We start from the raw sequence: 20113 nt of genomic DNA on the forward strand, positions 1-20113 counted from the left end.
CCCAAGCAAGTTATTATTTTTTTATTTTTTTTTATAGATTTTATGATTGTAAGTATATTATTATATAATTTTTGAAGATATTCTTCTTTTTTGAAAGTGGTAGATAAGAAAGTTAGTTTGATTTTTAAATAAAATAAGTACAAATAACCTTTTAAGTATATTTACTTCGTTTAAATTACCTATTATATAATAGAAGAATATCTTCTTACGTGCGTACAAAGTACACACACATTCTTTTTTTGAAAGCGGTAAGCACAAAATTAGTTTGGTGTTTAGAAAAAATTAAAACAAACTGTTTAAAGTATATTTATTTTTAAGAAATCATATATGTAATGGAAGTATAACTTCTTACGTGCGTACAAAGTACACACATTCTTTTTTATTTATTCTAAGGGACTTTCGAAATACTTATTAGTTTTCTCAGCCTTCTCAGCTTTCTCATTTTGCGCCTTTCCCCTTAATGGAGATTTTAATTATATAATTTGCATTGCTTTAAAAATATTCAGTGTATTTTTAGATCTTGTTTTATGCAAGTTTAAAATCGTATGCCATAGAAATAATGTACCTAATCAGTTCTATATGATTCGCGAATGTTCTATTCAAGTAATATCTACTGCAATTACTTATTTCGATAGTGCTTTTGATAGTGCATGAATCTTGAAATTCAAAATTGTGTATCTTATCTTTGAAACATTTATATTAACAATTTGTAAACAATTTACTATCTAAAAAATAGAAACTATAATAAAGAAATATTTTAGATAACAGCTTATCGTCAATTATTTAATAAAAACATTACTTGCTTGTTATTATTACCTAAAAGTAACAGAAAATGGATAGATGGTTGGGAAAAGTAGCCCTAGTTACAGGGGCAAGTGCTGGTGTAGGAGCCGCTATATCAGAGAAATTGGTTGAAGCAGGTTTAAAGGTAAGTCAATTGTATTTGAAACTTATAAGGAGATTTTGCAAACTTTTATTAAAATTTGTAAAAATGTATTTGGTAGTATTCAGTTTCAGCCCAATTTCTGAGCAATATTATTTATTTTATCATTTATATTTTCGTAATGCATGGAGAAATTTTTGTAAAACTTTAAACAAAAATACACCAATTAAAGATATGTGGAATCAAGCCAAACGATTACAAAACATTTTTAAAGCACAAGTAAATCCAGTGACTGAAGGAGAATGGGTTGAGGAGTTTTTAAGAAAATTATGTCCAGATAATATATTTTCAAAAATTAATGTAATGGAAAGAAAAATCTCTATGCATCCACTTTCCATTCCATTTAGTTTCTGTGAATTAGAAATAAGCCTTAAGAATAAGAAAAATACTTCTCCAGGTATAGATAATGTACATTATATTATGTTGGCCAATTTACATCAAAAAGGAAAAGAAACACTATTAAATTTTTTTAATCAAATTTCAGAAGATATTCCAGATAACTGGAGAGAGTACCGGGTGATTCCTATTCTCAAACCAAATCGGAATCCTGATTCAGCAGAATCTTATAGAGGTATTTCATTGAGCTCCTGCATAACAAAAACACTGGAAATAATGATAAAACTTAGGCTCGAAAGTTGGCTAGAAAAAAACAATAAATTATCACAAACCCAATTTCGATTTCTAAAAAATCATTCTACTGTGAAAGCTGTGAGTCATTTGGGAACAGATATAAATTTAGCGTTTACGAAAAATTCTTCAGTAATCGCTCTTTTATTAGATGTTGAAGCAGCATACGACAACGTTAATTTAAATATACTATATAACAAAATGATACAAATAGGTCTGCCAGAATGTTTCTGTCAAAAAATAATAAAATTGTATGACTTTAGAAAAATTTATATATCGGTAAATAATAACACATTTGGTCCAAGACTAGCGATGGGTGGTTTACCTCAAGGAGGAATATTAAGCCCTTTGTTATATTTGATTTACACTTTTGATATAAAATATAGAAAAAAATTTAAACTCAACAAAAATTTTACAATTTGCAGATGATACAGTTATTTATCAAGAAAACTTTAAAATAGAAAATGCAGTCAAATCCATTGAAGAAGGAGACAAACATATTAAAATATGGAGTGAATTACATGGACTAAATATATCTGATTCCAAAACCAAATTATTTATTTTTACAAGAAAATGAAAAGAAATACCTAATCACATCTTATATCTCCTATCCAGTACAAAGTTATGTTAAATATTTGGGTATTACTCTGGATAGACAGCTTCTCTGGAAAGAACATATAGACCATATAGTTAAAAAAACAGAGAGAGGAATAAACCTTCTTCGATTCGTATCACACTTACGTTGGGGAGCAGATCCAAATATTTCTTTTTTGTTTTTTAAAAATAATATAAGAGCTATATTCGACTACGGATCAATATTATACAGTGACGCATCACAGTGTCATTTAAATAAAATAGACAACATCATTAATAAATCCCTTAGATTGTGTATAGGAGCCCTAAGAAGTACACCGATAAATAATCTACAAGTTTAATGCTGTGAAATGCCGATGGATATAAGACGAAAAAAACTTGGCATCAGCCTTTTAGTTAGATTGTATGAAAAAAAGGTAAATTTAATTACCAAAATACATCAACTGTTTTTAGCAGACTTGACAGAAAAATATTGGATAAAAAAGAAAACTCTAAATATAGTAGATTTATATTCAAAAATGACAATATATAATAAACAACTTTATAAATATGACATAAACCCAAATTATAATATTGACTTTAATACTATGGAACAAGTTCAGGTATACTTTTTAAGGGGCTATAGCAATTTGCCTCTATCTTTAAGAAAATTAGTGTTTATATCCGACAGTTCACAAATGTTCAAAGACTGTTGTATGGTATATACAGATGCATCAAAAAATATTGAAGGTGTGGGGTGTGCCTATTGGGATAGCAGTAATAAAATTAGCAAAATGTTCAAACTAAATTCTATTATGAATATATACACAGCTGAGTTAATAGCGATAATGGAAGCACTAAAATATTTTATCTAATATAAATCATTCAAAGTTTATAATTTATAGTGACAGTAAAAGTTCTCTAAGTAAAATTAGTGCTATAAATGCTAAATCAAAAGTGAACTACATTGAATTATCTATAATAAATAAAATTAAAGAACTTCAGCAACAAGGAAAGTCTGTTAAGTTAGCATGGGTTAAAAGCCACTGTGGAATAACTGGAAATGAAATAGTAGATGAATTGGCTAAAAACGCGGTGACAAAAGGAGTATTAACACATTATCTTTGTACGTCTGGAGATATTGAATCAGATTTATTCAAGGAGCTTAAGAAAGAATGGAAAGAAAGGTATATTGATGAGAACATAAATACAGGAAATCACTACAGATCAATCAGAAACTATATCACAGATAAACCTTGGTTTTCTAAAATGGAGTCGACAAAGGATATGACAAGAACCATATGCAGAATGAGATTTAACCACTGTCTTACACCATCATATATATTTAAACTTAATATAGCTGATAGCCCTCAATGTATTTGTGGTCAGCTTGGTAACCTACAACACAAAATTTTGACCTGTTCTCTTATTTCTAATAAAGTTAATATATTTTTAAATTCACTGTATTCTTTGACTGCTGTCCACCATCCCATTAATTTAAATTAGTTATTAACATTAGAAAATAATGAGTTGGTATATCGACTATTGTATAAACATATTTTAGATATTAAACTTAAGTTGTAATTGTAAAATATAGTTTAAGAATTTCTTGTAAATTGTTATATATTAAAAGAAGAAAGAAAAGAAAAAAAAATATAAATAAAAAAAGAAAAAAAATAAAAATAAAAGAAAAAAATAAAAAAAAAGAAAAAAAATACAAAAAAATATATAAAAAATATAAAAAAAAAAATAATAGAAAAAAATATATAATAAAAAAAAATATAATAAAAAAATGAATGACGAACTTGGATAGTCCATAGTAAAAAGCTTTCGAATGAAGTAGAGGGCTAAAGAAGAAAAGAAGAATGTTGCAGTTTTTACTGTGGAACTCTGAGAACATCATTTAGAAAAAAAAATAAATAAAAAAAATATAATATAAAAAATTATTAAAAAAAATACAAAAATAATTATTTATTAGTAGAATTGTTTATTAGAGATTAATATTAGTATTAGTTTTAGGATAAGATACGAAAAAATGACTAATAAAATAAAAAATAGTAAAATTGGCGAATGGATTTAGTGTCCGCAGTCATATAAACCCAAATAAACAACAATATTTTCGTTTTTATTTAATATGAAAGTTTGCGTTTCTTCCAGCTTTTGTAATTCTGCCCATGTCTGTCTTTTATTAATGTAACAATATATTTAAGGTTGTCGGTGTTGCAAGACGCAAAAACGTTTTAGATGAACTAGCTCAAAAGTTATCTTCAAAGAAGGGAAAATTTTTTCCTTATACTGGCGATGTCTCCAAAGAAGAAAACATTGTAAAAGCGTTCTCTTGGACCAAAGAAAATGTAGGACCTGTCAGTGTTCTAATAAATAATGCGGCTGTTTTACTTCTAGAAGATTTAATTTCTATCACAACTCAACATTTAAAACAAGAATTTGATATAAACGTAATTTCAGTTTGTATTGCAAATAGAGAAGCCATAAAGCAAATGAGGGAGAATAACATCGCAGGGCATATTATTAACATCAACAGTGTTGCAGGTCACAAGGTGATTACTGTTCCAAAACTTAATGTATATTCCGCAACCAAACATGCTGTTAGTGCACTTACTGAAACTCTACGATTGGAGCAATCAAATCAAAAAACCAACATAAAAGTAACGGTGAGTTGTTTAATTGGTATTTATCTTTCGAACTGTAATTATTAAATTGTCTTTTATTTAAACAATATTAGGGGAGACCGGGGTTAGTGTGCCATAGGGGCAAGTTCGCCCACATGCCGTATTTCCTATGTAAATCACGATAGTGCGCCAATGGCCTGACCACTCCTTTGTTACCTCGCCCGGCAACTGCGAGTTCCGTTTTAGTTATCTATAAGGCTACGGCTCCACGGGCGACAAATTTACGCTAGCAGTAGCCGTAAAACTAACTTAAGGTTCCGCGGAACGGAATAGGAATAGCCGAACTGAACCGATTACGCACAAGTCCTGTAGTCGGTTCAGTTCGGCTATTCCTATTCCGTTCCGCGGAACCTTAAGTTCGTTTTACGGCTACTGCTATCGTAAATTTGTCGCCCGTGGAGCCGTAGCCTAAGACTTCGTTGCGTGCATACCGCTGTTTAAGTGTTTTTCGAATTGGTGAGTAAATTTTACCTCTGTTACATTTTTAATGTTTGTGTAGGTATATAGATAATCTACAAGTTTTTATTTTTAAATATGCAAATACATGCTACTATTGTAATATATTGGTAGAATTGTAGTTTTAAAATATCGCTTATTTTGTTAACTGGCTACCATTTTTGTAAAATATTCTAGTCGGGGCTAGTTGGTCCATATTAGCTGGGGTTAGTTAGCCATATGGCGAACTAAACCCTGGTCTTTTATTGTGCTTACATACAAAACGAAATCTTTTACTTTTTAGAAAAAAAAATGAGAACATACAAAAGGAAAAGTGAGAAGGGTAAAACCCCGTACGATATTATGAAGCGAGCAGTGAAGGTTGTCCTTGAAGAAAATTTTTCGGTCAGAAAAGCTGCAAAAAATTTTGAGATACCAAGAAAAACCTTAGAAAAATATTGCAAAAAATTTATGGCAGTTCAGGAACAAAATGGAAATTTGATAAATATTCAAATAGGTTACGCTAAAAGCCGACAGGTATTCTTTAACTTAATTTTATTTTCTTTTTCTTCAGCCGATTAAAATTTGTAGGTGTTTTCTACTGAACAGGAAGAACTTCCAAGAAACCCCCCAAAATATAAAATCAAGATTTGTTTGTACTGGATGTCCCTTTAATAGAAATATTTTTGGGGAGCAAGATTTCTTACCTGCGTAGGTATACAACCGATGGGCCTCCAAATACAGTGATTGCACCAAATTAGATGAATAATAGCACATTAGAAATTAATGCATCCCCCAAATTAACTACTCAAAAAAAAAATAAACAATCATCTTGAAGATAAGAAGAATTTGATGGGTGCTATAAATAATGACATCTCTTTGAAAGATCTGTTAGAAGCCGGACCGTCACATGTTCCTTCTCCCGTTTGTGAGAAATCTTTGGAAGAAATCAGACCGTTAGCAAAAGCAGGAGAGAGAACAAGTAAAACAGGAGGCAGAAAACGTAGAACCACAGCAATGTTAACGGATACACCAATAAAAGATGAGCTTGAGTTAGAGAAGCAGCAGAGAAAAAAAGAAGAAGACAAAGCAAAGTAAAGCAGGTTTAAAGAATGTAAAAAGAGACATATGTTCTAAAAAAACGAAAGCTAAAGAGATAGATTCATCTTCAGAAGAGGACGAATGCTTCTATCTAATATGTCTCGAATTATTCTCTAATAGTGTTAGTAAGGAGAAATGGGTACAGTGCACTAAATGTAAAGAATGGGCTCATGAAGCTTGCGCAGCTGGAGATATCCTTTTTTTGTGTGCGATAACTGTTTGTCCGATGCGGATTAGTGATTGTATATTTTTACAAATATATTTTAATTGATATTATCGTTTTGTATATTCATTTAAAAGTATGGGCATACTTACCCCAATGATGTGGCTCACTTGCCCCGCTTCAGGGGTTAGTTCGCCCACTGGACCAGCCGAACAAAAATACGTATAATCCCTTTAAAAATTTGTTTTGAGTATTTATTTCTACTGTAATATAGTGTTCACACCTTGTATTATATTTTATAATAGTTCAGAAAAAGTAATCTGGTTTCATGTAATTGTAAAAAATCAAAATCCAAAAAGTGGGCCTACTAACCCCGGTCTCCCCTACTGTTTTCGTTGGAATTTCGCCGTGATGAATAGACAGGAAGTGAGGTGCAAATTATAGACATCCCCGTTGCCTGTGTCTTCTTTTAATTCATCATTGGTTTGGTTTGCAAATAATAGAAACCAAGATTAGGCGTAACCACAAACTTGGTCTCATTAGAGGTTTGTATTTCTAAGGAAATAAAACTTCAGACTTGTTTACACGGGTAGAGTAATGATGCAAGTACTTGATAGAGTAGAGTAACTCTACCCGTAAAAACGCTCAGCGCAGTAGAGTAGCAAGTAGAGTGTATAGTAGGTGGTAAAGTAGAGTGACTAGCAACATGTGGCAAAGTAACTCTACTCTACTCTACCACCACCAAAATTATTCATATGCTCTAATAATGCATTAGCTTCTAATTTTTCATCGTTTTTTAGATAGCAATGAAGTTTTAGTTAAAGATTTCATTACTTGTCGGAAAGCTTGACGCAAAGCCATAACAGCATCATGTCTGGATGACTACCGGGTTTCACATAACCTTTCTAGTGTTGGCAAACGCGATGAATCCAAAGTCATAATAGTACATAGTACATCACACCTTTTAATACTCGCACTAAAAAAACATATCTTTTAAATATATCCTACAAAAACCAACTTCTTTACACCAGCAACGGCATCATTCAACATAAGGTTCAGATTATGGGATGCACAATGAATATAGGAAGATGTTTTTTCAATGTCAGTTATGCGCCTTTGTACGCCTGAATTTGTACCACTCATAACGCTTCCCCTTCCTCTACAGTTGTGTAAGGAAAGGTGCTTTGATTGTATAAATTTTAAAATTTCATTTACAAGGCCTTCTGTACTTTGGTCTAATATGCAAATAAATCCCAAAAAACTTTCAACAACTTCTTTGGAAGGTAAATTATTATTTTCATCTCAAGTTATTTTTACATATTGGAAAATAAAACTAAACTGATCGTGCTTTGAAATATCTTGAGTGCTGAGAGGTATCAAGAATTATTGAATAAAAAGAACTCTTTTTAATTAAATTCATCAATTTGTTTTCAGTTTCTTGAGCCAGCAAATTTATAACTTCGTTCTGTATTTGGGGGCTCATGTAATTTGTTTTTAAGTTATTGTTTTTATCGATTAATTTAGCCAAAACAGGATCATATTTAGCTAATAAAGTAAAACAACCACCGACAAAAAATTAAATTTTTGTGATTCACTTTCACCTAAACTACCAACATGTCACGAAACGCTAAATTGCACCCGGAAAGAGTAAGAGTTACGTCAATTACCCGCTTCATTACTTCCTTCCAAATTCCCTTTTGATGCTTATTAGGAAAATATGTTTTGGTCTCCAATTTAAAGAAAGTAGAAGTATTAAGCTTGAAGGCTTTAAGGGGTCCCTCCTAACGTCGGGGCCCCCCCGCCTTGCGGGCCCTGCGGGCCTGTCAGCTACGCCACTGGCCATTCTACTAATGTGTTCGTTCCACTCCTGTTTCCGTTTTGCCACCCATCCATTTATGTTTTCTACATTGCATGTTCTTCTTATTTTCATCTCTGTTGTTTCTAGTAGTCGTCTCGTTTTAGATGTGCCAGGTCTTGTCTCCGCCGTGTATGTCAATATAGGTCTAATTGCTGCTTTATAGATTCTTGCTTTTGTGTATTGTGTTACGTGTTTGGTGTTTGTTCTTCCAGATTGTGTCATTAAGAGATCCCGCCGCTTTACTTGCTTTTAAGCTTTGTTGTCGTACTTCCTCTTCAACATCTCTGTAACTGACAGGAGCTTCATTTGAAATTTTGATAGGGGGGGGCAAGCATTATATATACAATACATTTTACGTGTAAACATAATACAAAATTGATCTATTTTTTGTAAATTTCAGTCATTTTCAGAGCCAGGGGAGGGCAAGACGCCCTAGGTAACTGATTATATCTATTCCCAGATATCTAAACCTTGCTTCCTTTCCTGCTTTATTATTTTCCCATCAATTTCGATTTTACATCGTAGTGGCTATTTAGATGTTGTCATACATTTGATTTTTTCTGCTGATATTATCATATTGTATTTCTTGGTTGTTGTATTGAAGATGTGTGTTAATCTTTGGAGATCGTCTTCCGTCTGGGCGATTAATGAGGCGACGTCTACATAACATAATATTTGGATTTCTTTGTTTCCCATTCTGTAACCATGACCTTTACGTACTGCTTCTATTATTTCGTCCATTATTATATTAAAGAGCAGTGGGCTTAACGAGTCACCTTGTCTGACTCCGCTTTGTACTGGTATAAACTGCGTTAGTTTCCATTTATCTTTGCCTGTATTCGATTATGAAAGTAGACGTTTTCGATGGTTCGTATTATATTGATTGGTATGTTTCTTCTATACAGTAAATGTAAGACGTCTTCGAGTTGGACGCGATCGAAAGCCTTGTCAGGTCTATAAAACATAGATATGTTTATTGTACATACGTCTGCTTTTCATTGTCGCAATCCATTGACATCGACTTTCAAGTAGCATTATTTTCTTTTATTTATAATGTAGATTGAATGAACATTTATTCCAAACAGTGTTTGGCATTTTGGCTATTTTGCAAGGACAGGGAGTTCACTGAAGATGGACTGCTAAGTCCGGAAACATTCATTCTGAACAATCAATGTAATCCTTTTGGATTTTTAAAATTTTAATTCTTAATTAAATTTGTTACTAACTACACCAGAAAGTTTTTACTTCACGTTAAAAGTTACTTAAGTGGATGGTATACAGTCAACTTTCGGGAACTATCCCGTTTTATTTTTATATTTTAGCGCCTTCATGGAAATAATAATTTCACTTTATTTTTCAGAGTATTAGCCCAGGGGCAATTGTAACGGAGATGATGATGAATGTTTCAAAAGAGATGGGTATGCCAATTGAGAAACCTAAGGAGATTGAAAAAGTAGCTGCACTGAGTGCGAAAGATGTAGCCGATTCAGTCTATTACGTGCTATCTACACCCCCTCACGTCAACGTAAGTAAAGATTTAATTATTGTAATGCGACCATACTAAAGTTTTTGCCATTAAGATCGATCATAAGTAGGGTGAGTTTTTCACTTGCACATTTACTCCTCGTCTTTACCCATCGACCTTCCTACTCAATAAGATCTATCAGAATACAAAGATAAAAAAGTAATTGCTCTTATATCAAAAGCGGGACAATCTTTGACAGATTAGGGAGACAGAGTTACACTCTGTGTAAATGTGTGTGAAGTAAAAAAAATGCAGGTCGTAAATTAAATCACATATTCTGGGACCAAAAATAATTCGATTGTACCTAGACTAACTTATAGACCAGAACGGATCTGTTTTGAGGTGGATGTAATACCTAGGTGGCATTCGGATTTTTGCAGATAAAGTTAGATGACAACTTCAGTAATTATAATTGACTTATGCTCCTTCTCAAGTATGCCCGGAACATTAATAAAAAATTAAAATATTTAAAAATTTCGAAAATCATCGATTTTTTCTACTTTCTTTGCTTATAACTGTAAAATGATTCATTTTGGAAGTCGTGGAGAAACAAAATAAAGATAATTAAATTTAGTATGATATACGACTGGTTTAAAATGTCTTAAATTATTACCCTTCCTGCAAAATAGCAATAAATACAAAATAAGGGGGCAAAAAGCCTGTTTTTATTCAATATTTTTCAACCACTTTGGTTGCACTTAGAGCCCTCGTAATCCGCTTAGAAAATTTGTTACAATGTACTTAAACCGTCTACCAAATTTCATTAAAATCGACCCAACAGATTTTGCATAATAATTTTGCAATTTAAATTTTTTTAAAAAAGTTCAAATTTTTTAAAAGCTTTCTGAAAAAAAAGTTGACAATTTAGAAGTTTACTAATTTTTTTACATACATATAAAGAGGCGCTCTATCTATCTAATACACTTTACAGAATTAAAATCGAATTATTAAAGCGGCCTCAGCACTGGTTTAAAGTTATAAACAATTTTTTGGCTTATAAACAAATACAGTGAGGACGATTGAGTTGGAATAAATTTATTTTCTCTAAAATGAGCAACTCTGGAGATAAATCCCGAAACAGGTCGATTTTTATTTTTAAATTCCAATTTTTTGGTATATACATATGTCTATCATACTAATGGCATCATCCATCTGGGTGTGATGACGTAATCGATGATTTTTTTAAATGAGAATAGGGGTCGTGTTATAGCTTATTCGAAAGGTTATTCAATTATTTATTCACTTATATAAACATTAACCTAATTATTTATACAGGTTGCCCAAAAATTTTTTTTTGAATTAAATTATTTGAGACAACAAGAAGAATGTATATAATTTATTTCATTCGAAATACATTTTACTCTTTTCCTAAAACAGAAAAAAATGTTTATTTGAAAAATAGCTATTGTTTTTCGCTTAAATTCAATATTAAAGTTGACACCGACCAGCCTCTTAGAAGAGTACGTATTTTCGGCTGCAATGCTATTCAAATGGGGATTCCTTTTTTTCGAATCCTGAGAAAACTAATAGGTATTTTTGAAAAATGTAAACGCAGAATTAAAATTACGTTATTAGTGAGGGCCGAAAGTCCCTGAGAACTTCTATAATGTTTATTTTAATAAGTTACAGGGGTGAAAAATTAAGAGAAAATTTAGTGTGATTTTTAATTTCAAATATCTCATTCAAAATCAACTTTTTATTTATTCTAAGGGACTTTCAGCCCTCGGTAATAATTTAGTCTTTCACTCACCGTTTAATTTTTTCAAAAATATTTATTGGTTTTTTCAGGATTCGAAAAAAATGAACACAATGTCGGTGGTAATATTTTCCAAATCTATCTTTGTCTTACAACGCACGAACGCACTTAGTCGAATAGAATATTGTCAACATATTGTCAGTTAGACAGTGACAATCAGTGACAATTTTAAATATTTGACATGGCGAATGTCCGAGAAATAATCGACTGAATACAAAAACGGTGGTAGCTGATCGGTAGAGCATTCGCTTAGGGATCGAGAGGTCCCGTGTTCAAATCCGGACAAAGTCATATTTTTTTTTTAATTTTTGGTGATCTTTTAGTATGTATGTATCGGTTTTAGAATGTCTTTCGACGTTGTCCGATGCCTAACTTCCACGTCCTTCTATCATCCCATTGGCCATCTCTAAGATCCCTTGTACTCATTGCTTTGGTTACCCCTTCTTTCCGTGTCTTTTTGGGTCTTCCTCGTTTTTTGCGGTTTGGTGGTACCCACTGCATGATCTTTTTGGGCAATCTTGTGTCTTCCATTCTTTGAACATGACCATACCAAATCAACTGTTTCCTCTCAATGTCTGTTGTTAAGTAACCATCTATTCCAATTCGTCGTCTTACTTCCTCATTTCGAACTCTTTCCCTACGGGATATACCTAACGATCTTCTAAACACATCCATTTCTACAGCTTCTAATTTTTTCCTGTTGTTCTCGGTTATTCTCCAAGTTTCTGCTCCGTAAAGTAGGTTGCTTTTAATAAGTGTTTCATAGATATTGTATTTTCGCTGTATTCCTATTTCGGAGCTCCAAAGTATTCCATTTAGGCAGCCAATTATTCTTCTAGCTTGTGTTACCCTTTTCTTTATTTCCTCATCGTCTTTTCCCGTTCTATCGAAGATTACTCCCAGGTACGTGTATTCACTACAGGATGTGATTTGTTCATTATCCTCTAGTTCCATATTGGATAACTGGATATTTTAGTTCTTTCTAAAATAAGTTTAATATTTAAATACAATACAAAAAAACTGTTTGAAAATAGATATATTGATTTCGTTGAAATCATAATATGAAGTTAGATTATATTATAATAGAAGTATAACTTCTTACGTGCGTACAAAGTACACACACATTCTTTTTTTAAGAAAAGTCCATTTTCAATTAAAAATCTCTAATAGTTTTCGATATATTGAAAAAAATCGATTTTTATTTTGTAACTTCAAAGGACTGTAACTTTTTTATGTGCACATTTATACTAAGGTAAGTTAGGTTTAATCGATTTATCTTTGGTCCCAGAATATACCATTTATGACGTGCATTTCTGTTACACCTTGTATATGTCTTTTAGACACATAGTAACACAAAACACTGTTGCTATATTTATTATATTTACACATTTGGCCATTGTGTAAATATATTGTGTATTGTTGGCACATGAATTATTAACTGCCAGTACAAAGCAGCTTAGTGGTTGTATCCAGCGCTGATAGGGAAAGCTTAGTAAATCTCTCAGCGGCTGACTTTCAGCGGTGTCGTCTGATAGCTATCGCTTACTCAGCTTTCCAGTCAAAATGCACCCGAATGCCAAACTAACGGCAATGTGGTCGCCCGAACGCACCCATTGCCAAAATGGAGTTACACTTTTATCACATCTATCAGTTCTTACTTTACCGGATTTTACCACAGTTGTTTGTGTTTGGTACTCGTCATCTTACTGTCATTTTTATGCAATTTAAATTTATAACTTATTTGTTTCAGATTACGGAATTGACGATTCAAGTAGTAGGGGAGACAGCATAATTCGAATTTTTTGCAGATGATACGAAGATAATAAGTTTACTTTTTTAACTCACTCTTGCATTTTCACAAATAAATAGTTTAAGTTTATATACCTATCATGTTAGTAAAATTATTTTATTACAAATTTTATAACAAAACTTAACAAATGCGTTGTGACAGGAAGAAAATATGTTAACAAGAAATGGTGTCCTGATTAAACTGGAAAATACGAAAATACTCAATTAAGACTGTGTAAAGAAAAACGATAAAACTAACAGATAAGTACAGAAAAAACTTTGAAAAATTAGATCAATTGAATAAAAAGATTTCAAAGTTCGTTAGCAGCGACATGACAAACTATAATAACAACTAGAGTACTACAAAATGATCTCAATTTTTTCAACTAGATAATGATTTTTACAAACAACATTTTGGATTAGTCATGTGCTCATCCTTATCTCCATTATTAGCAGATATTTTCATGGAAGAATTCGAATAAAATATTGTGCACAAACATGACCAAAAACGCACAAAATGATAGAGTATATGTAGATGATGTCCTCTCTATTTTGTCTCACGGACCAGAAGCACCATGGTAAAAGAAAACAACTCACTTCTTATTTGGATGTGTTAATCACAAGAGAGGATACAAATGCGATGATGTAAAACACTACTCAACCTACAACGTAAACATCATTATCTGTCAAATTATGATATGATAGAGTTCAAAGCACCTGTTCTAATGAAAATTAATTTCAGGAAGAAAACCGCCTGCTAGGCTTTTTTCTTGGTAAAAGGTTTTTACAAAAAAATGTAGGGTTTCATGAAAAAGAAAAATATAGGGTACTAAGTAAACTTGAATTAGAACAGTCTAGTAAAATTGAACAGAACATCAGCAGAGAAGAAATGAAAGCTTTAAAAACTTTAAAAAATGATGACTCTATAACAATCTTACCAGCGGATAAAGGAAATGCAACTGTAATTATGGACAAAATACAATATGAGGACAAAATTACAGATCTAATTACAAATGGACCTTATACCAAATTAACGAAGGATCCAACGAAGACACTGGAAAACAAAATCTATAGAACTCTATTCAAATTTAAAAATGATCTAACGTACTATCAAAGAAAATTAATGACACCTCATTACAGTAAGGCACCACATTTTTATGGAGTACCGAAAATTCATAAAGCGAATATTCCACTTAGACCCATTTGTAGTACCATCAATTCTCCTTGTAGTGAACTTTCAAAAATTTTATTAAATATTATAAAACCATTTACAAATAATAGTGACACATTTATAAAAAATACACAACATTTTTTAAACAAATTATCAAATATTGAATTTAATCCAAATAATGTTTTAGTAAGTTTTGACATAAACAGTTTATTTACAAATGTGCCATTAGATGAAACTTTAAACATAATCAAAACGAAATTAGGGAATGATAATACATTGACAACTAGGACAAGACTAAATGTATCAGCTATAATGGAGTTATTGACATTATGTACTAATAATACCTATTTTCAACTAAATAATGAATTCTATAAACAAAATTTTGGTCTAGCAATGGGCTCTTCTTTATCTCCATTATTGGCTAATATATTTATGGAGGATTTCGAAACTAATATCATTTCTAAACAAAATTTAAAACCCACAGTATGGTGGAGATATGTAGATGTGTTTTAAATATGGTCTCATAGATCAGAATTGTTGGATACATTCCTAAATATTATAAACGATCAAGAAGAGACAATAAAATTTACAATGGAAAAGGAATGTAATAACACTCTACCTTTCCTCGATGTTTTAGTCTCAAAGAACGATACTGGATATGAAACTCAAGTGTATAGGAAACCAACACACACTAACAGATATCTCAATTACAAATCAAATCACATCAACGTTAAAAAGGGAATCATTAAATCCTTATATGATAGAGCCAAAGTTACTTGTTCTAACGAAAATTCATTTTTAGAAGAAAAGCATTTGTTAATATCTGTTTTATTAAAAAATGATTATCCGTTATCGTTTATAAATAAGGAATTGTCAAGATTGGATCGAATGGAACAGAACAACGTAGAACGGGATCCTATAACATCCACAAGAAATAATACGAGGAAAATATCAATACAATATATAAAAGGACTATCGGAGAAACTTAAAACAATAGGAAATAAATTCAACATTTCAACAACATTCAAAACAACAAACACATTGAGATCTATTCTATCTAAAACTAAACCTAACAATGAACAAGAAAGAAGAAAGAGTTGTGTTTATAAAATACCTTGTGAATGCGAACAATTTTATTTAGGTGAAACATCAAGACCATTAGACGTTAGAATAAGTGAACATCAGTCATATTAAAAATAGAGAATTTGATAGCTCTCAAATATGTCAACACGCATGGGATAATGAACATAGAGTTCAGTGGAGAGATTTAAGTATAGTCCTGAAAGAAACAGATAGTAAAAAGAGAAAAATCAAAGAAGCGGTTCTAATTATGCTAAATGAAAACAACTGTGTCGCAAATTCCTCGGCAGAATGCAGTAGGATGTGGTTACCCATACTAAAAGAGAAAGTCATTAGAAAGAAAATACCACGATTAGTAAATCATTAACATATCGAGTTAGTACATATTTTATATTTTAGTTTTATTTATATAATATCTATGTATTATTAATATTATTTATAATTTAAAATAGCATACATACATTAAAGTCAGAATTTGGTATTAGTTTTGAGAGTAAACTAAATGTAAGCCCAAATACTTACGATGCCGGGGATAGTATCACGAGGATTTTTCCTGGTTTTCCCTCGTGATTTACTATGGAATCTCTAGCGCGAGAATTTTACTGCCATAGTTGTATTTGTTGTCTTTTTAAAGACAGATCACATGCTATGATTTTTTGTGGCGGATATTCTTAAGTTGGGGTTGATTTCATGTAATCGAATGAATAAAGTCTTCCCAGGAAACGCAACTCATCAATATTGGCAATATAATTTTAAAGTCTTCTACTTTAAAATGTATAATACATGACTGAATTGCCGATATAAATGAGTCAGATTAAATAAATTATTAGAAGAATTTTTTACTAAGCAACAACATTTTTGTTTATTTAGTATTATTTTGTATTTTGACAACGACACCCGACTTGGGCGTCGAAACGTTAATAAATTCATTTTTTTGGTAAAATTGTGGCTTATTTCCCATTTAAAATAGTTCATTATAAAAATTCCACAAGGAAATAGCTTCAGAACAACACTTATGAGGAACATTAAAAAGGATAAGAAATAAATACAATACCAACACAACATTCAAACAACATTCAAAAACAACCAATACACTGTGAGAGAGATCTTGTTTTGCACTTTCTAAAGTAAAGAAATAGTAGAGTTAGAAACTATTCATAACGAGACAAACAATAATGGAAAAAAATATGCAACCTAGCATTAATAATTTTCAGCAAGACAATGTCAGACCGCATACTGCCAGAGCATGACTAGAATTCATGAATCAACACCATATCAACCATTTACCTTAGCCAACACGATCGCCTGATCTGTCTCCGATTAAACATGTCTGGGACATAATAGGTTGCAGGTTCTTGAATTTGCCTCACCTCCACATACTTTAGCAGCTTTTACTAACAAAGTCGCAGTAGCCTGCAGTGATAAAAGCATTTTTTTTTGTAAAAATTACTTTTTTTAATAATCTTGAACTTTGAACATAATGTTTTTCACGCTAAAACGGCACACGTAAGTTAAAATACAACTTTGTTTAATGGAGTATTAGCCAAACTATTGAGAATTAAACTATGTCGTTTGTATTGACGTGTGCGCAATTTTTTGTTGAATTCGCATGTGTTGAAACCTGAAAATAGATCTAATTTGAGTTACAACCTTGTTAGATGGGGGTATCGTTATCATTTCTAAGATTGTGCCCCCAATGTATATAATAATGTCTTGTCTTTCTCCTTTTAATGGTGGTCAAAAGTTCTTTGTCTCTTCCTATTTTGTGCAAAACCCTTTTGTTCATAATATAATCGGTTCAGGGTATTTTTAAAATCCTTCTAAAAAGCCACATATCAAAAATCTCAAAAGCTTCTCATTAAGTCAACATTAACATTCCAAGCTTCGGCACCATAAAGAAGAATAGAGTAGATATAACATTTTACCATCCCATATCGGATATGCAGATTGAATCTTTGGTTACTCAAAAATTTCCTCATCTTCAAAACGGCTGCTCTTGATTGATCTATTCTTCATCGAATTTCTGATTTCGGCTTTAGATCTTCCGTAATTCAGACTCCTAAGTATTCCATTTTGTCCACCTGTTCAATATCTTCATTTTTTATCTGCATCCTTGAGAGATGAGCCTTGAAGATAATCTTGAGATGATCTCAATGAGATCACAAGTTCAACTGATTATTTTTGTATTAGAGAACTTACAATTGCAGTATGTTGAATTTGTTCTGCCCTACATATTTTTTGGGCCAGAAGGAAATACCTACGTTATTTATAAAAAAACACATCATGTAAAATATTTATTAAAGCATAGTGTTAAGTTACAAATTATGTACAAAAAATTATTTAATTTTATAAAAACTAAAAACTAAAATTGACTTTTCATTTTTTTTTTCAAGAATGTCTTTCGAAGATTTATTGTTATGGTGTATTTTTTATTTTTGTTTCAGATTTTCTCAGTTACATTTTTGATTGTTAACTCCTGGACCTAAAAACATTACTAAACTAAATTCTAGAATACGTAAATACTAAATAAAATAATTATAAACGGCGGTATGGTGAGTTTTTAGTCCGACATTGGTTGAGAATTCCATTACGGTACAGAATATTAAAATAAAAGCTATTTAGAAAAAAATCAGACACAAAACCTACCTAACTAAAATCTATAACATTTAGTCCAGTCGGGTTAGACGAATAACAGGCCTAAGCTTGCATTAGGAGCTGCCCCAAATTTTATTTTTTTAATCTTTAGGGGGGTTAATAGTCGTATAAATTTAAAATCTCGACTGAATTCCGCCATTGCGTTAGCCGCCATTTTGATTTTAAACGAGAAACGTTTTTGCTCAATATCTCCGCCATTTTAAAATTTTCGACAAAAGTATAACAAACAAAATTGTTGAAAATGTAATTGTCTATTATTTCTATTTTTAAAATTTTTTCGTGCCATCGATATTTTCCGAGTTATAGCGGAAAATAGTGACAGTTATATATAAATAGAGCATAATTATTGAATTATCTCGTTTATTGTTAGTTTTACGATAAAAATGTTCCTATACAAAAATAGAGATAATTGAATTCTACACAATTTTAGTTTTTTTCACTTTTTTGATAAAGGTAGTATGTATGCGATAATGGCGCGAGCGTAAGACCTGATTGATTTTGTAGTAATAGTTTTTGTTCAATATCTACGCCATTTTCAACTTAAATTGTTCCAAATATGATTTCCTACAATTTCTTTTTAACAATTTTTTTCATGCGGTTGATATTTTCCGAGTTAAGTGGGAAAATAGTAAAAAGTGGTGGGGGGAGCATAATTACTGAATTGAATCTTTTTTCCGAGCTGCCCCAAATTTTATAATTCTATCCTTTAGAGGAGATCAATAGTAGTGTAAATTTGAAATCTTGACTGAATTCCTCGGTTGCATTAGCCGCCATATTGATTTTAAAGGAGAACGGTTGTTGCTTAATACCTCCGCCATTTTCAACTTTTCGACAAAAACGGTAGGAACTAAAATTGTTGGAAACGCAATTTCCTACAATTTCTTTTCCACAATTTTTTTATGCGATCAATATTCTCCGAGTTAAGGAGGAAAATACTGGAAGCGGAAGGGAAGCATAATTATTGAATTGTCTCATTTGATATTAACTTTACGACATAATTGTACATAAACAAAAATAAGGAGAATTATATTTTATACAATTCTTGAAACTTATAATGAAACACCAACCAAACTAAGTACATAAAAGACATAAATAATAACATATGCATTAAGTTCATTTAATTTTATTAACTAGCGGGTTTTATTTGTTGAATTTTATGTGTAGTATTTCAACAATTTTTTTTTTAATTTTGGACCCCGTTGGGGGGAATTTTCCCATTCCCCCCTCTTAGACCCGCCATTGGTTCTCTCGAAAAATTGTAGTAAATCGTAATTGCAACAATTTCAGTCCTTCTTACACTTTTTGTCGAAAAGTTGAAAATTGGGAAGATATTGAACAAAAACAATTGCTTTAAAATCAATCGGGTCTTACGCTCGCGCCTTTACCGCATACGTACTACCTTAAATACTGATTTTATCAAAAAAATGAGAGAAATCAAAATTGTACAAAAATTAATTCTCTTTATTTTTGTATAGGTTAAAATTAATAGTATTTATAGAATTATACGAAATTATAGAAAATCGCATTTTCAACAATTTCAGTTTATACATTTTTTGTCGAAAAGTTGAAAATGGCGGAGATATTGAGCAAAAACGGTTCTCGTTTAAAATCAAGATGGCGGCTAAGGCAACGGTCAATGGGCTAACTGTTGATAGATAGTCTCCCAAATGTTTTAGATAAAAAGAAGAGCAAATTGTTAACCCATAACAATGCCTACCTCAAGAAAGCTGTCTGATTCTGACTCTATT

General features: G+C 31.4%; 3 protein-coding genes across 4 annotated transcripts in view; 2 read left to right on the top strand and 1 right to left on the bottom strand.

Moving 5' to 3' along the window:
* LOC114334271 (farnesol dehydrogenase) overlaps nucleotides 1-20113 on the bottom strand; it is an 83194-nt gene that overhangs the window by 1015 nt on the left and 62066 nt on the right. Inside the window, exon 5 of one of the 2 annotated variants that reach the window (XM_028284313.2) lies at nucleotides 17992-18192. The exons of the other annotated variant lie outside the window; for it this stretch is intronic. Coding sequence (XP_028140114.1) covers nucleotides 18151-18192 — 42 coding nt within the window. The 3' untranslated portion in view covers nucleotides 17992-18150. Of the gene's footprint in view, nucleotides 1-17991; nucleotides 18193-20113 lie in introns of those variants that run through there. 2 annotated transcript variants of the gene reach the window in all.
* LOC114334272 (farnesol dehydrogenase) lies at nucleotides 593-13550 on the top strand. Its single transcript, XM_028284314.2, has 4 exons — nucleotides 593-928; nucleotides 4354-4815; nucleotides 9751-9915; nucleotides 13422-13550. Exons 1-4 carry the CDS (start codon nucleotides 833-835, stop codon nucleotides 13461-13463), a joined length of 765 nt encoding a protein of 254 aa, XP_028140115.1. The 5' UTR covers nucleotides 593-832; the 3' UTR covers nucleotides 13464-13550.
* Nucleotides 5257-6642, top strand: LOC126881649 (uncharacterized). Its single transcript, XM_050646026.1, has 2 exons — nucleotides 5257-5805; nucleotides 5860-6642. Exons 1-2 carry the CDS (start codon nucleotides 5581-5583, stop codon nucleotides 5941-5943), a joined length of 309 nt encoding a protein of 102 aa, XP_050501983.1. The 5' UTR covers nucleotides 5257-5580; the 3' UTR covers nucleotides 5944-6642.

Source organism: Diabrotica virgifera, chromosome 3, assembly GCF_917563875.1.
Source record: "Diabrotica virgifera virgifera chromosome 3, PGI_DIABVI_V3a".
NCBI lineage: Eukaryota > Metazoa > Arthropoda > Insecta > Coleoptera > Chrysomelidae > Diabrotica > Diabrotica virgifera.

What these genes read in the sequence shown, in the direction of transcription:
- LOC114334272 (XM_028284314.2), top strand. Translation starts at nt 833, where the DNA reads ATGGATAGATGGTTGGGAAAAGTAGCCCTAGTTACAGGGGCAAGTGCT. An exon ending in TGGTTGAAGCAGGTTTAAAG is followed by an intron (nt 929 to 4,353) that starts GTAAGTCAATTG and finishes AATATATTTAAG; the next exon opens with GTTGTCGGTGTTGCAAGACG. An exon ending in CTACACCCCCTCACGTCAAC is followed by an intron (nt 9,916 to 13,421) that starts GTAAGTAAAGAT and finishes TATTTGTTTCAG; the next exon opens with ATTACGGAATTGACGATTCA.
- LOC126881649 (XM_050646026.1), top strand. Translation starts at nt 5,581, where the DNA reads ATGAGAACATACAAAAGGAAAAGTGAGAAGGGTAAAACCCCGTACGAT. An exon ending in GTTACGCTAAAAGCCGACAG is followed by an intron (nt 5,806 to 5,859) that starts GTATTCTTTAAC and finishes TAAAATTTGTAG; the next exon opens with GTGTTTTCTACTGAACAGGA.